Source organism: Hypomesus transpacificus, chromosome 17, assembly GCF_021917145.1.
Source record: "Hypomesus transpacificus isolate Combined female chromosome 17, fHypTra1, whole genome shotgun sequence".
Classification (NCBI taxonomy): Eukaryota; Metazoa; Chordata; class Actinopteri; order Osmeriformes; family Osmeridae; genus Hypomesus; species Hypomesus transpacificus.
Window position 1 is genome coordinate 4,136,633 of NC_061076.1, and position 13,272 is coordinate 4,149,904.

A 13,272-nucleotide genomic window follows, 5' to 3' on the forward strand; every position below is an offset into this window, starting at 1 on the left:
GAAACCGACTAGGTCGACGAGGCCAACGAAATAAACCATATCCATACAATTTTCATCAGGACGAGTATAATAGTATTATTTACATGGTCCAAATGAAATCACACATGTATGTCAGACATAACATGATAGACCGTTAAAAAGGCCGTCTAGAATTTAAAAGAGACGGGTTTAAAGTTCTATATTTTTTTAAACGAATAGCTGGGGCCTGAAAGGTAAGCTACTTTTTACTGACCACAATCGGATGTATACGTATTATACCACTAGATGGCAGTAGTGCTTAAAGCTGCATTTCAAGGATCAGATTGGACGTTGTGGCGTTTCAAGTGAGACATAAACGAGCGGTCTGGACTCCTGAGTCCTGGCTCAAAGTGTTAATCACAGCGATTAGACAAAATCGTAACTGGTTTAAACATGGAGTCAATTAGCTAATAGCCTACAGGACGGTCAATGACGCTCCGGGATGTAATTTTTTTTTGCTGATATAAATAAACCCTTCAAAAAGATAGGTATATCTCACAAAGGTACCAAATACTACATTGTGGTGTCATCCAATCAACCACGTTCAGCCTCACCACACAATTAATTTTTCTCTCTGAAATGGTCACGCCCAGGAAAAAGGAAAATATAGTATTGACATAAGTCCTTAGAACCATAAACATACACGGACATGAATAAATACATTCGAAAATTAATAACTACAGAAAGAAATGATGAAGGAAATAAATTAATAAATATTTTTTAATTGATAATGAATATTGATGAATGCATTTGTAAGGAACTTGTATGTTTTATGTATACATATATTTATTGAAACATGTATTTATTTATAATTATGGCAGGTTTGGTACTTCATTGGTTTATTGCGATAAGGGTCTGTGGGTGGAGTAAACGAGCAGGTCTGGCTTACCCAGGAAGAAAGTGTTTCTTTATTTTCAATAGAGGAACTTACTGGGCAGGCTGCAGGGTTTTTCGTTTCAGTTTTGTATATTCTGTGTTTTTATAAAAGCACATGTTTTTCTCCCTGTTCTTCTTCTGTTTGTTAAGAAAGATACAAGTTTGTGCCAGCGACTGAAGACCAGAAAGGATATAGGCTTGCAATTCATGTTAGCTTCACTATGAACCCTTATCAAGTGGATCTTGAATATGAGTGAGTTTTTTAATTTATCAAGCATTAAATCCAGAGTTTTTCTTGTTTATAGGTTAGGTGATTTTGCCCAATTTGTACTTTGGAATAGTAATTTGCAAATTGCAAAAGTCACAATATTTATCACATGAAACCGTTATATTTGATTTAAATTGAGCACTGAGCAGTTGGCTCTTCTTCTTCCATTTTTGAAGTTTCACAAATATCTGCATCAGGTTTTATTGCAGTGGACCATACTTAGATTCCCTGACTGATGAAAGTGATGAAGGCAAGATGAGGCTTGTGAATGGCTCACCTTGGCACCAATGTGAATGGCTGATATTGTATGTTTTATCATTCATCGTATCATATACAACATTGTATCTACAATTTTATAAAGCCTTGCAAGAATATTTATTTTATCGTTAGGCTATGATGACACCATATTCTACTGGCGCATAAATAAACCTGATTTGCTCTTTGGTCATTTGTTGATCTCCTGTTTCTCTTGGAAACTGTGTCTTGTGTCCCTTCTTGACTTATAATAAGTATTAATGATTAAGTATCCATGTTCCACCATAATACCTAAAAACATATATAGAAAATGTCTGCATAAGGTTTCTTGCCTTCATAGTATCCCTATTCCTTGTTCTCTGCACCCCTCCTTCCTCCCAAGGAACCTGGCAGTTGCAGACGAGGCCCAGGACTGCAGCCGTGCATCTCTGGAGATGGAGACCTTGGGGAAATGCACAGGAAAGTCTGTGCCATGAGCCGACTGTCTGCTTTGCGTGTGTGTTTGTGTGTGTGTGTGTGTTTGTGTGTGGGTGTGTGTGTGTGTGTGTGGGGGGGGGGTTAGGTGTAGGTTGCTACAATATTTCAGATCTTCCCACTTTATCTGACACAAACTCAGTCCGATAAAGCCACCTCGCTTCACAACTGTATGGTATATATATAAATAATGTAATCTTTTACAAATTCTCCTCAGATAGTCTAGTTATTCAGATGAAGGACAGGCCAGATGAGGTGGAAACCAGGGATAACCCCTCACAGACCAACCCACTGAGGAGGAACCACTGGTCTGCTGCCACCCAGAAAGTCCTTTCCTCCATGCCCAGTCATGCTGTAGGTGAGTTCAGCCAACAGTCTCGACCCCATACAAGTAAGCTGACTGTGAAACTAAGAAAGCTAAACAAAAGGGAACCATATGGAACCATCTAATCTGCCAATCTGAGTGGTTTTCTCAAACTTTGAACTGCTATAGCTCCGAGTCTAACCACAGGGGTTTCTGTGTTTACACAGGACGGAGTCAAGTAGCCATCATCAGCCAGGGCACACATTGTTCCACTCAGCCGTGCAGGACCAGGCAGAGGGTCCAAAACCCTAGGATCTCCACCAGCACCAGCATGAACAATGTTCTGTCAGACTCTGAAAACGGAGGCGAAGGTACAGCGAGTAGCCCCCCTCAACCCATGAGCTACTTCTGTTGAAGCTGTCAACTGAGTTTTCACTCAGTAACTCTTAGGTTGGGTGGCTATGACTGAAGTCCTTAATCTTAAATCAGTTGTCTGTTCACCCAGTGTTGGTCATGTTCATGTTCATTGGTTGACAGAGAACAAGAAGGAGCAGCTGGTGAAAACCCTGCTGAGTCTGTCAGTGAGAGATCGTGTTCGTCGCCTCCGTGCTATGCCTCTCAGTCTGGCTGCCAAAACTGAGCTGAAGTAAGAGTCATTCAAACTCCGGTCCTTCCATTTGGATTACCTGTTGAGTGGTGAAATGACCTGCATTTTCATCATCACTGAAACTTGATTGATGCTGATATTCTCTTGTGAAATAGGAAACTTGCGGTGAATGATCAAGTGGGAAACTCCCTCTCAAGCAGACAGGTTCCTTACTGTGAGTGCCTCAAGGTTCACATTGTAAAGGTGAGCGTAGCCCAGGCGTCCTAACACAGCTGAACTGTCAAGGGAGGAATTGGACGCGTGCATTCATGTGTGCCCTCGTGTTATCATCCACAGGCTTGTCGCCATGGCACGTACAGCTGCCTCCCCTTCCTCAGTTCTCTGCAGTTGGGGCAGGGGGCGCTGAAGAGGCTCGGCGGTCGTTTTGGCACAGGAGTGCTCTCCTATTTCCTTTTCCTCAGGACCCTTGTGCGCTTCAACATTCTCCTTTTCCTTAGCGTCGGCGTGTTCCTGGTCCTCCCCCAGGCTATCCAAAGTCCCTACCTCCCCCCCAGCCAGCACGGGTACGGGATGGAGCTTCTTACTGGGACGGTAGGATGCATATAGATACTGGTGTCTACATAACAACTCATTGTGACTTGAGTGCCAAACCAGCTCTAGTAACAAAACAAAAGCAAGACTATGTAAAGGGTAAGAGCAACAAACTAGTGTGACTTGGACACGAGTGACAGTAAAGTGTTCAGAATAACTTACTATGCAGTATAGAGTTGTACTGACTGTAAGCCCCTTTTACATTTAGTCATTTAGCAGACGCTCTTATCCAGAGCGACTTACAGTAAGTACAGGGACATTTCCCCCCCGAGGCAAGTAGGGTGAAGTGCCTTGCCCATGGACACAACGCAATTTGGCTTGGCCACGAATCGAACCGGCAACCTTCTGATTAATAGCCCGATTCCCTAACCACTCAGCCATATGATCCCTGGCATGTTTTACTGAGCCTCCCATCTCCCTCAGGGTTACCTCTCGACCAGTGTGATGTTCTATGGCTACTACACCAACTCTACCATCACCTGTGGACACACTGTGACTGAGGAAGGCAGCAATGAGCCAATCTGTGCCAACCCTCTGATGTTGCCCTATAACATACCCTTGGCCTATTTCTGCACAATTGGGATTGCTTTCTTTCTCACCTGTGTCATACTTGTCTACAGGTAGGATCCACACTTGTTTCCTTTTGTTATTAGCTGTCTAATGTTTTTAGTTCATTTTTGTCATATAATAGAAATACAAATCTTATTTTGATTTTACCAGCCTGTCCAAGTCCTTTGGGAGGAGTTTTAGTGTGCTCAAGTCTCACGCAAATTTGGCACCTAAAGTGTTCTGCTCCTGGGATTTTAAAGTCATTAAGAGGGCATCTGTCCGACATCAGTCGGAGAACCTCAGGACTCAACTGAAGGTACAGTTCTAGAGACATCAGCACTCTGCTGTGTTGTGAGGCTCACTCAACAGCTGAATGTGTTTGTGGTAAGATTTGCGTCTCAGTGCTGGTGGCATTCAGATACACTGGAAGTCTCTGCATAGTTGTGCCAAGGAAGTAAGATGTGAAGTAGAGACAAGAAAGTGAGAAAGGGGAAATGTTGATCGTGCAAGTGCATCTAGATCATTCTATTTCAACATGTATATTTCTAATTATTAGTAAAAGCTCAGAAGAAAATTATCTTCAGTTCAGTATTACAATTAGAGGGCTCACCCAACTATCTCTACTCTTACGTTGACATATTCTGCTAAAATAGTGAACTGGAGTCAAATGTTTCCTGTCACATTCACACATACCCTGCTAGTCAGACCGCTGTCAGACCAATAAGTTAACTTCTCAGCACTGCAAAACCAAATTGTTGACACTCCACTTGTCCTCACCACTTCTAATATTACTCACTCTCTTGTGTTCTCTCTCTCTTCTTCTATGATCTCTCGTCTCTTGTGTTCTCTCTCTTCTTATCTTGGCTCTTCTGTTCTCGTCCCCCTGGGCCCCCCCTCTCTTCAGCGTCTGAGGAGAACAGTGGTCCAGTTAATAGCATGGGCTGTGTGCCTAGGCTCTATCTTTCTGAGTGCCCTGTTCATCCATTTGTTTATGCACTTTGACACACATGTAGGTATTTAGTCACACATTTGTTTTTTGTTTTTTTTCTGAAGCGAGTCTTATCTTTCAACATTTGATGCCTCTTAAAAGAAAATGGCAAAGGTTATTAGCAGACAAAAATACAAAGTGATCTGACATTGCACAGCCAATTACATGAAGCTTATAAAGAAGGCCTAGACAGCACAACTACACATTTAGCGAGATGCCTTACAATGTTGCAGAAACTCGGGTGACAACTCAGTTAGCACCACCCATGTTCCAGCTACAATTCTTCTGAAATTTTCAGATGCTATTGCCTGATGCGCCACTGGTTGCTTCTGTACACATTAGGAGTCACAGCCCTCATCTGACCTGAATACAGCAGAGGATGTTAAGCACCGTTTGGTGAAAGAAGCCAGCCTGCTAATCAAGCCAGTATTGGTGTCCTGTATTATACCTGGCGTCTTCAACGTAGTGTCCTGGGTGGAGAACTATGACTCACCTAGCTTGTGCATCTATGTAGCCATCTTAAGGTGAGTATAAAAACTTGGGATTGCAACTTTTTTCATCGCAAGCAGGTCTATGCATTTTACATAATGTATATCAAATATGCCAGTTGCTGTCATTCATTACCTAATGCTATATAGCCTCCCATAGCTCTGTCATCTCACTGTAATATAAAGCATCACACTCCCTAACACATTACAACACTTACATTTCCATAAAACATTTCAATCTGGAGGGACCAGCGCATGAAGTTAAGATAATTGTCTATTGAACAAATTATGTGATGATTAGTCTTGACAGAAAGTATTTTGCGACTAGCAAGACACTATGGGAAATATACAGGCCTAAGCATGCAAAAGTATTGTTTTCCTTACCAAACTTTTGCAAGAGCTTCATTTTTGGTTATGTTGCATAGTAAAGTACGCATCTGCTGATCCTTATCAGTCATTGTTATGGGTTATGGGTTATGCAACTAAAAGATTATGTGTTCAGGTATCTCTGCATGGAGGTTATCAATTCATGTTAAAAGGATGGGGAATTTGATTTGAATTTCTACAGAAGTTCCAGAGTAAACTGGTTGTGTAGGGTTTCCTTCCTTTCTCCAGTTACAACTCACTGGTGTGCATTCCAACGACATGAGCTAAATATACACACTTTCACCAAATGAAAAACATTCTGGTCTATTTTGATAAGGTTACTATTTCACCTGGAAGATTAGATTAGGTGTTTAACTGCTCAGTTATCAGTTATTATGAACTCTGTGGTTACCCACTGCAGCGCTGCCAGCTACTGTATTCTTGAAAACAGTAGCACAGTTGACCAGACCTTCTCCTGTAGGAATCTGTTGCTGAAGGTGAGTGTCCTGGGAGTGCTATGCTACCATTGGCTTGGACGGATACCGGCAGAGTTTCATGGCAAACAGGTGAGGGAGAGAACACCTGGCTGCCTTCTGCTGCTCCTGTGATAACACTCCACGCCCCCCCCCCCCCTCCCCACCCACCACTACTGCCAAACACTGTAATGTAGCAATTGACAGGCTGAGGCTGAGAGAAGGGTCACATTAGCATCATACATCATTTGAAGAACACACAGTTTCTGACACATACAATGGACTACTGTTGAATAGTATAATATATAATACTGCTGTCTCTCCTCAGTGCTGGGAGACCATTGTTGGTCAAGAGCTGTATCGCTTGCTGCTCGTGGACTTCTTCTTCACTGTGCTTTACACGCTGTTTGGAGAATGTCTGTGGAGGTCAGTAGACACTGCAGAGCTTGTTTACATGTCTTGAGATATCTTGTTATATTCGCATAAAACACTGCCCCTCCCCCCAGGCTATTTTCTCAAGCCGTGTTGAAAAGTAGGAGGAAACCGGCTTTTGACATCGCTCGCAATGTCCTGGAACTAATCTATGGACAAACACTCACCTGGTAAGTTGATGTTGCAATGTACAGACTGTGTAATTGCTATTTTTATTCCACCATTTTAAGATTCCTTTCACAAATGTACATTCCAATCCTACAGGCTAGGTGTTCTGTTTACGCCATTACTACCAGCAGTGCAGATCATGAAGTTGCTGTTATTGTTCTACATGAAGAAGGTAGGCCCCATCTCACATGCATAGCTCAGCGCTATCTTTACTTCACAGGGTTTGTTTTGTTTTATTAAACAAGTTGTTTAAACGTTCAATGACTTGACTCAACACCCTTCTGCTCACCCAAAAAGGATTGTGCCAAAACCCCTTAAATACACATTGAACAGTAGCTGTGCTTGTTTTTATGCCTGTCCGTTGGTCAATCCAACTGTGCTCACTTCCACAGGGAAGCCTGATGGTCAACTGTCAGGCTTCCCGGAAACCCTGGAGGGCCAATCAGATGAGCACCCTCTTCATGTCTCTCCTCTTTTTCCCTGCATTCTTGGGCGCTGCCGTGTCCGTGATATACACCATTTGGACGTGAGTGTGTTAAATCCGCATTCTCTCTCGCATTGTGCTGTGTACACAGCCTCCCACTGTGCTTCTCTGTCTTCCTGTCCATCCATCTCCAACAGGATCAAACCTTCTCCAGACTGTGGGCCCTTCAGGAACCTCAGCACCATGTTCCAGTCTGGCAGACAGTGGGCCAAGGAGATGGGGAAGAACCACCCTAGCCTGGCATGGCTTCAATGGGCCCAGACCTACCTGGTGGAGAACCTTCTCATCCTGTTTTTGGTTGCAGGGGTCTGCCTGTGAGTAATTACCTCAGCTGCTCACGTGTCACAAGATGACAGACAAAGCACATAGGTTGAATTCTCAGAATATTTGCTTTCGTACTCCTTGTTTTACTGTCAGCGTTTGAACCATCTTTAACTCTTTATTTTTTCAGAACGGTAATCTACCTTCACATGCAAATTTTAGACGGCCAGGGAAAAATCATCGGACTGCTACAGGAGCAGATAGAAAATGTTTGTACAGTCAATTGCGGGCTATTGTTTATCAGCATTGATGCTTTGTGTATTTCTTATAATGTAGTCGTATTGTATGTACCTCAGTGTAATCAACTCAACCCTACATTCTTGCCATGTCTATCTGTGTATGTGTGTGTGTCTGTCTGTGAAGGAGGGGAAAGACAAAGCATTTCTAATTACAAAAGTGCAGGCCATCCATGAGGAGAGGCATCCTCTTCCCTCTTCTAGCCATTAACCTCAGGGCAGAGCGGTGGGTATACACATACACTGACAATGCGTCAGACATAGCCAGGATCTGCTGTTCTTAAAAAAATAAAAGAATACATTAAACATTTGAAAATAAACATTTGAAAAGATTCATGTTTTTACTACACATTTATTGTCTGTACATTTTCCACTTTTCAGGCTTGATGATAATTTAAACTTTTAGACATCACTCACTGCACATCCATAACCATCAGAGGCCGAGGGCATCCAATCAGCCCATGACATCAAACCCATAGTCCACCTGTGTACATGCAAAACTATATATACATACATTTCCTTGTTGTCCATCTGCAGGAAGTCCAATCATTATATGATAGTGTATTAACGTTTACCTTTTAATTGTGTATGTTATAAACTTAAAAAAAAAAAATTATATGCTGATTAAATGGTCACAAAGCATGTTCAAAGTTTTGGTCGTAAAATATCCTGATGGTGATGTTGAGCATGTTTACTTAAAGGCCTCTTTGAATTACAGTTGCTTTTTGGTGTAACATCATTAAACAATGATTTAACACAACTTTCTTATGCAATGTTAAACTTTTTGGAACATAGAAACTGTCACTATGAAGTCCCAGTTGTAGAGAAAATGAAACCGACCTTTAAACACACACACACACACACACATACACACGCATCAATCCAGTCCAACCACTCAAGACAGAGCATATGAAAAGCCTTATGGGCAAATACTGATGGGACATACCATCATCAAAGATAAATCTTGTTTTGCAGCATTGTTAAAAAAATGAGGATACTACTCTAGTAGTTAAAACCTATTCAAGCTTAGATAAAGTTCACCTGTACATGTGTGACGTCAGAAGTGGGAGGGGCCATTGTTGTCTCATGACACCTCCTTGATGTAGGTTATTTAAGGCGAATGTTGAGTGTAGCTGAGCTGTCTTACTGCTTTGGACTGGAAGAAGTCTAGCAGAAGGTATATTCTATGCTCACTGGTAAGTTCCTTAGTGCTCTATTTTGTGAAGACACAACAATTCTTTGTGGGGTTATAGGATTCTTAATTTGAATTAAGACAAAAGAAAAATATAGTATTGTTGACTTTTTCTTGAACTTTGTTGTTACGCCACTGATTGGACTAATTTTAGTATTAAAATAGCATAAGCTGAATAGTTAATTAAAGAAAGTGGTTAGGGCTGCTTCACTGATGTATATATACCCTCGTGGTATATACTCCTATTTATTTCAGAAGCATTCATAATGGAACCAGCTACATCTCCGAAGAAAGTCTTCATATGCTTCCCTAAAGAAAACTTGAGGCGTTTTGCAGAAATATACGAACTGGTAAATATTTTTTTATACACTGTACCTTTGAAAAGTAACAATTATTACAAATATAATACTACATCTAATTTTGTATTGTAGTTTACGTATTCAGTGATTGTTTTTTAAAGTGTACCCTATGTACAGACCTCTGAAAACTAAGAGTAGCTGTGATATGAAGGCAGGTAACACAATTGTCTGCTTCTTCTGCTTCTGCATATCAGGACCATGGACTGGTTGTTAAGAATCTGAACCCTTATATAAATGAGGGATATCTACAAGCTTACTTCCGAGAATGGGGCAACATAACATTATGCACGGTAAAGTTCACCGATAATTGAATTTGCCAATTACACTGGCTGTATGACTGTAATGTGAGTGTAATGTATAGTCAATCTTTGTTTTCAGGTTTGAGTGATTGATTTGAACGTAATGCAATTTATATATTGGCAATATCATCCCTTTAAAACACAGATCCACAAGGACAACTCCTCTGGAAGCCCACAGGGCCTGGGTTATGTCAGGTTTTCCTCTGAGGCAGAAGCCGACATGGCAGACTGGGTTGGACCTCATTATATAGGAGGCACCGAGGTGGCGACCAGGAGAGTTTACACCCCCAAGGTGAGTCAGTCACCCAACTCTCCTTGAACAGTTATAAATGCTTAAATCACACCTTAAACATATCATGCATCACATCATGTAAAAATTCAATAACTTTGAAAATGTATACATATCTTTGAATAAAGTTTACTGTATAAATCTCTTAAAAAAATACATTTATGATAAATAATGGGTAAATAAATAAAGGATTAACAATTAGGTGCATTATTGAGCCAACCCTTATTTCCAAAAAGAGGAAAGATGAACCAACGAGTGAACAGACAACAATTATCTCCAAGCAAAGACCACGACGATCTATGGGCCTTGGATACCTTCTTGAAGATGCTCAATGGCTGGATGACGAGGAAGAGAAATAGACTGTGTCCCTTTTCCTAGTGAATAAGTGAATAAAATAGTTATGTTTAAGCACAGGGATATGTATGTTTTTCAAAAATATTGAAAAGGCTTGTTTTTTTGTGTATGGACATGATCACGTTGTATAAATAATATCAAGAATTGCAGATAAATAACTTACGTTTATTTTCAAAATGTTAATACAAGAAGTTGTATTTGTAATTGTATATCATATATATTCTGTATTAAAAAATAAAGTTATTCAATTCACGATGCTTTACGAGTGACGTCATTAAACATGTAACCAATCAGTGTTCAGAGCGCGCTCGTCGAGTGTTTTGCGCTTAGCTTTGACTGGGACACCGGAACTTGGAAGATGGCGGAGAAAGAAGTAGCATTCAAAAAGGTCGGACTACTTTAGTTGTGACAGTATTCATTAGAATAAATTATTAAAGTTCTAAGCTATATGTTTCAATGTGGGTTTTTAAAATATCTGTAAGCTACTCGCTACACCGTAAAGGTGAGCTAGATAGCTAGGACTAAGCCTTGAAAGGGTGTGCAGTTCCCAGTTCTAGAAATCTAGCGTTAGCTAATCAAGCTAGGATGGCAAACTTACAGTACAGTACGACATATTTAGCTAAATTACGTATATGTAGTATGGTTTATAACTATCCAAATTAAGTATGACATTTCTCTCCCAAGGAGACTGTGAGCAAACTCCTTAACAGTTTCTTCAAGGAGGAGAAAACCAAACGTGAGAGACTTCTTTTTACAGGCTAGACGTCAAGTTGAACTGGTAAAAATATCATTTGAATCACCACTAATTTCTCCTGTTTCTGTCAGTTAGTGGGAATGCTGCCCTGCTCATGGCAGAGATGCTGAAAGTATTTGTTCAAGGTAACACATTGATTATTGCCGTTCTCAAATGCAGCTGGTTTGGAATAATATATAATGAATTCAGATAACATATGAATAATATGAATAGCCTACTCATCATAGTTCTTTGCTGAAATGACATTTTTCAGAAGCTGCTCAGAGGTCTTTAAAACAGGCGGACACAGAAGATTGTGACCAGGTGGACATCGAACACTTGGAGAAGATCTTACCTCAACTGGTGCGTAAATACATTTCGATCTTTTTTTACATATGCAAGAAAAGAAATATACTACTTGTATTGAAATTCTCTCAACATAATTGTACATTATCTACAGATATTTGAGCACTGGCCTTGTACATTTTGGCCACTTTGTCTCAACGCATAACACAAGGCTACTGTGCCTTTTTCACTACATGCCGTTTTATACTGTTAAATCCTGTCACATTAAGGAAGAGTGGGCAAATGTGCACTTCAGTAGTGCATGATAGAATCATGAAACATAATTAACATTCCCTCCATACTTTCCTCCCCAGCTGCTTGATTTCTAGCCTGTCAGGAGATGGAGCCAGAGTGTTGTGCACAGTGCACTTATTCTTCCCAGCCCCTTTGCACCCAGGGTTGATATTCAAACTATTAGATTGTGTCAGTGTCAACTTACCACTCATGTCAACCTAAGATTTCACATGTAATGTGGCCTTGCACATTTCTGGACATCTCACCCACTCTCTGGATCTTGACATTGGACAATGTAAATACTGCAAATAAATAAATATGTTTGTGAACAATGTTGTATTCGGAAATAATGTTATGAGAGCCAAACGCCTTCATCCGGAAATGAAACGGAGTTCCACAGTGTAGTCTCCTTTGCTCCTCCCTTTGCCACCACAAGCACCAGCATCCCTGCTACATGGCCCACCTGTGCTCCTCAGTGCAACAACAGGTGCTTCCAGCATGCTGCCTGGCGCCCCTCATCAAAGCCTCCCAGAGCAGTTGGAAGCAATTAGAGTAATAAGGGGAGCAGCCAGCCCCTTAGATGATGACAAGTGCCAGGAAAAAAGAAGTACCCCCTCCGGCCACTTTGAAGTTCCCTTCTGCTGTCCTGGGATGTTTGGTTATATTTGGGGTGGGGGGGGGGGGGGGATTGGCAGCAGGGACCTCTGCTACGGAAGAAAGTTGAATGGAGTGTGTGTGTGCGTGAATGTGTGTGTGCATGTGTCAGCCAAACATCACCGCAGAGACCACACGCGTAGATATTTGGTTTGAAAGGAAGCATAACAAAACACACTGGAACATGGCCCAGGAAGAGCAGGGTGCAATTCTGAAGGTAAATAAACAGGAAGGCCAGGAGGATGCTGTCTCCCGCCCTCCTTTCTCTCTCGCGCTCTCTCTCGCTCTCTCTCTCTCTCTCTCTCTCTCTCTCTCTCTCTCTCTCTCTCTCTCTCTCTCCCTGTCTCTGTCTCTCTCTCTCTCTCTGTTTCTTTATCTTCCTCTCTTACCCTTTATCTGTTCTTTATGCATCCCAGCAGACCGGGAGGCATCTGAGGGTCTGGGAAGGATGTGTGGGCCAATGGACAGGGCAGCATAGCTTTTCTCTGAGTCAGCAGCATGGCTATACAACACCTCAAACTATGTATTTGTATAGCTGAGGAGTGAGTCACAACACTCACTACCCCTCGCACAGACAGACAGCTGGAAGTAACTTGGTGAGGATCATTGAGCTCTGCTGGGAGCTCATTGATATGCCTGCCTGGAGGTTGACCTGGCATCTTCTTTTGATATACCCAGACTAGACACCATATAAGGTTTTTTTTTTTTGGTGTATTTTACATACTTAGTTGGACACGTAAACTCAACAGGTAATGTGTAAGCATGCTATGTGAGTTGTATATTTCAGCTAACAAATTAACAGATCAACAGCGTAATTGATGTGGTACAAAATGAATGCCACAAAGATTACTCATCTAAACCATGTGAGGAAGGACATGATTTTGCACCAGCCTCTATCTTTGGGTTAACTTATGA

The 13,272-nt window shown here is 41.4% G+C and overlaps 3 protein-coding genes across 9 annotated transcripts; all 3 read left to right on the plus strand.

Annotated features, from left to right (window-relative positions):
* Window positions 1-731: 731 nt before the first annotated feature.
* Window positions 732-8,658, plus strand: LOC124480085 (transmembrane channel-like protein 6). Of its 4 annotated transcripts, XM_047039155.1 has the most exons (20): window positions 743-1,147; window positions 1,360-1,467; window positions 1,800-1,876; window positions 2,109-2,249; window positions 2,423-2,566; window positions 2,733-2,841; window positions 2,958-3,045; window positions 3,139-3,393; window positions 3,817-4,013; window positions 4,114-4,258; window positions 5,273-5,454; window positions 6,266-6,350; window positions 6,586-6,683; window positions 6,764-6,859; window positions 6,954-7,029; window positions 7,250-7,383; window positions 7,479-7,655; window positions 7,793-7,871; window positions 8,026-8,124; window positions 8,280-8,658. In XM_047039155.1, the coding sequence occupies exons 1-19, from the start codon at window positions 1,116-1,118 to the stop codon at window positions 8,107-8,109; spliced, it is 2,307 nt and encodes a 768-aa protein (XP_046895111.1). In that variant the 5' UTR covers window positions 743-1,115; the 3' UTR covers window positions 8,110-8,124; window positions 8,280-8,658. The 4 variants fall into 4 exon arrangements, 2 of the variants coding, with proteins under 2 accessions (XP_046895111.1, XP_046895112.1); XR_006957508.1 differs by lacking the exon at window positions 7,250-7,383 and having other exon boundaries at window positions 732-1,147; window positions 7,433-7,655; XR_006957509.1 differs by lacking the exon at window positions 7,250-7,383 and having other exon boundaries at window positions 732-1,147; window positions 7,496-7,655.
* A 346-nt stretch (window positions 8,659-9,004) lies between these two features.
* LOC124479765 (heterogeneous nuclear ribonucleoproteins A2/B1) lies at window positions 9,005-10,644 on the plus strand. 3 transcript variants are annotated; one of them, XM_047038656.1, is made up of 5 exons: window positions 9,005-9,094; window positions 9,346-9,440; window positions 9,644-9,739; window positions 9,894-10,040; window positions 10,274-10,644. In XM_047038656.1, the coding sequence occupies exons 1-5, from the start codon at window positions 9,085-9,087 to the stop codon at window positions 10,394-10,396; spliced, it is 471 nt and encodes a 156-aa protein (XP_046894612.1). In that variant the 5' UTR covers window positions 9,005-9,084; the 3' UTR covers window positions 10,397-10,644. The 3 variants fall into 3 exon arrangements, with proteins under 3 accessions (XP_046894612.1, XP_046894614.1, XP_046894613.1); XM_047038658.1 differs by having other exon boundaries at window positions 10,240-10,331; XM_047038657.1 differs by having other exon boundaries at window positions 9,021-9,094; window positions 9,349-9,440.
* A 71-nt stretch (window positions 10,645-10,715) lies between these two features.
* On the plus strand, window positions 10,716-12,035 carry cenpx (centromere protein X). Of its 2 annotated transcripts, none has more exons than XM_047038668.1 (5): window positions 10,716-10,779; window positions 11,076-11,127; window positions 11,217-11,270; window positions 11,399-11,487; window positions 11,784-12,035. In XM_047038668.1, the coding sequence occupies exons 1-5, from the start codon at window positions 10,750-10,752 to the stop codon at window positions 11,796-11,798; spliced, it is 240 nt and encodes a 79-aa protein (XP_046894624.1). In that variant the 5' UTR covers window positions 10,716-10,749; the 3' UTR covers window positions 11,799-12,035. The 2 variants fall into 2 exon arrangements, with proteins under 2 accessions (XP_046894624.1, XP_046894626.1); XM_047038670.1 differs by having other exon boundaries at window positions 10,734-10,779; window positions 11,079-11,127.
* Window positions 12,036-13,272: the final 1,237 nt, after the last annotated feature.

What these genes read in the sequence shown, in the direction of transcription:
- LOC124480085 (XM_047039155.1), top strand. Translation starts at nt 1,116, where the DNA reads ATGAACCCTTATCAAGTGGATCTTGAATATGA. An exon ending in TCAAGGTTCACATTGTAAAG is followed by an intron (nt 3,046 to 3,138) that starts GTGAGCGTAGCC and finishes TATCATCCACAG; the next exon opens with GCTTGTCGCCATGGCACGTA. An exon ending in ATCTATGTAGCCATCTTAAG is followed by an intron (nt 5,455 to 6,265) that starts GTGAGTATAAAA and finishes CTTCTCCTGTAG; the next exon opens with GAATCTGTTGCTGAAGGTGA.
- cenpx (XM_047038668.1), top strand. Translation starts at nt 10,750, where the DNA reads ATGGCGGAGAAAGAAGTAGCATTCAAAAAG. An exon ending in CAAGGAGGAGAAAACCAAAC is followed by an intron (nt 11,128 to 11,216) that starts GTGAGAGACTTC and finishes TGTTTCTGTCAG; the next exon opens with TTAGTGGGAATGCTGCCCTG. An exon ending in GCTGAAAGTATTTGTTCAAG is followed by an intron (nt 11,271 to 11,398) that starts GTAACACATTGA and finishes GACATTTTTCAG; the next exon opens with AAGCTGCTCAGAGGTCTTTA.
- LOC124479765 (XM_047038656.1), top strand. An exon ending in TTGCAGAAATATACGAACTG is followed by an intron (nt 9,441 to 9,643) that starts GTAAATATTTTT and finishes TCTGCATATCAG; the next exon opens with GACCATGGACTGGTTGTTAA. An exon ending in GGAGAGTTTACACCCCCAAG is followed by an intron (nt 10,041 to 10,273) that starts GTGAGTCAGTCA and finishes ATTTCCAAAAAG; the next exon opens with AGGAAAGATGAACCAACGAG.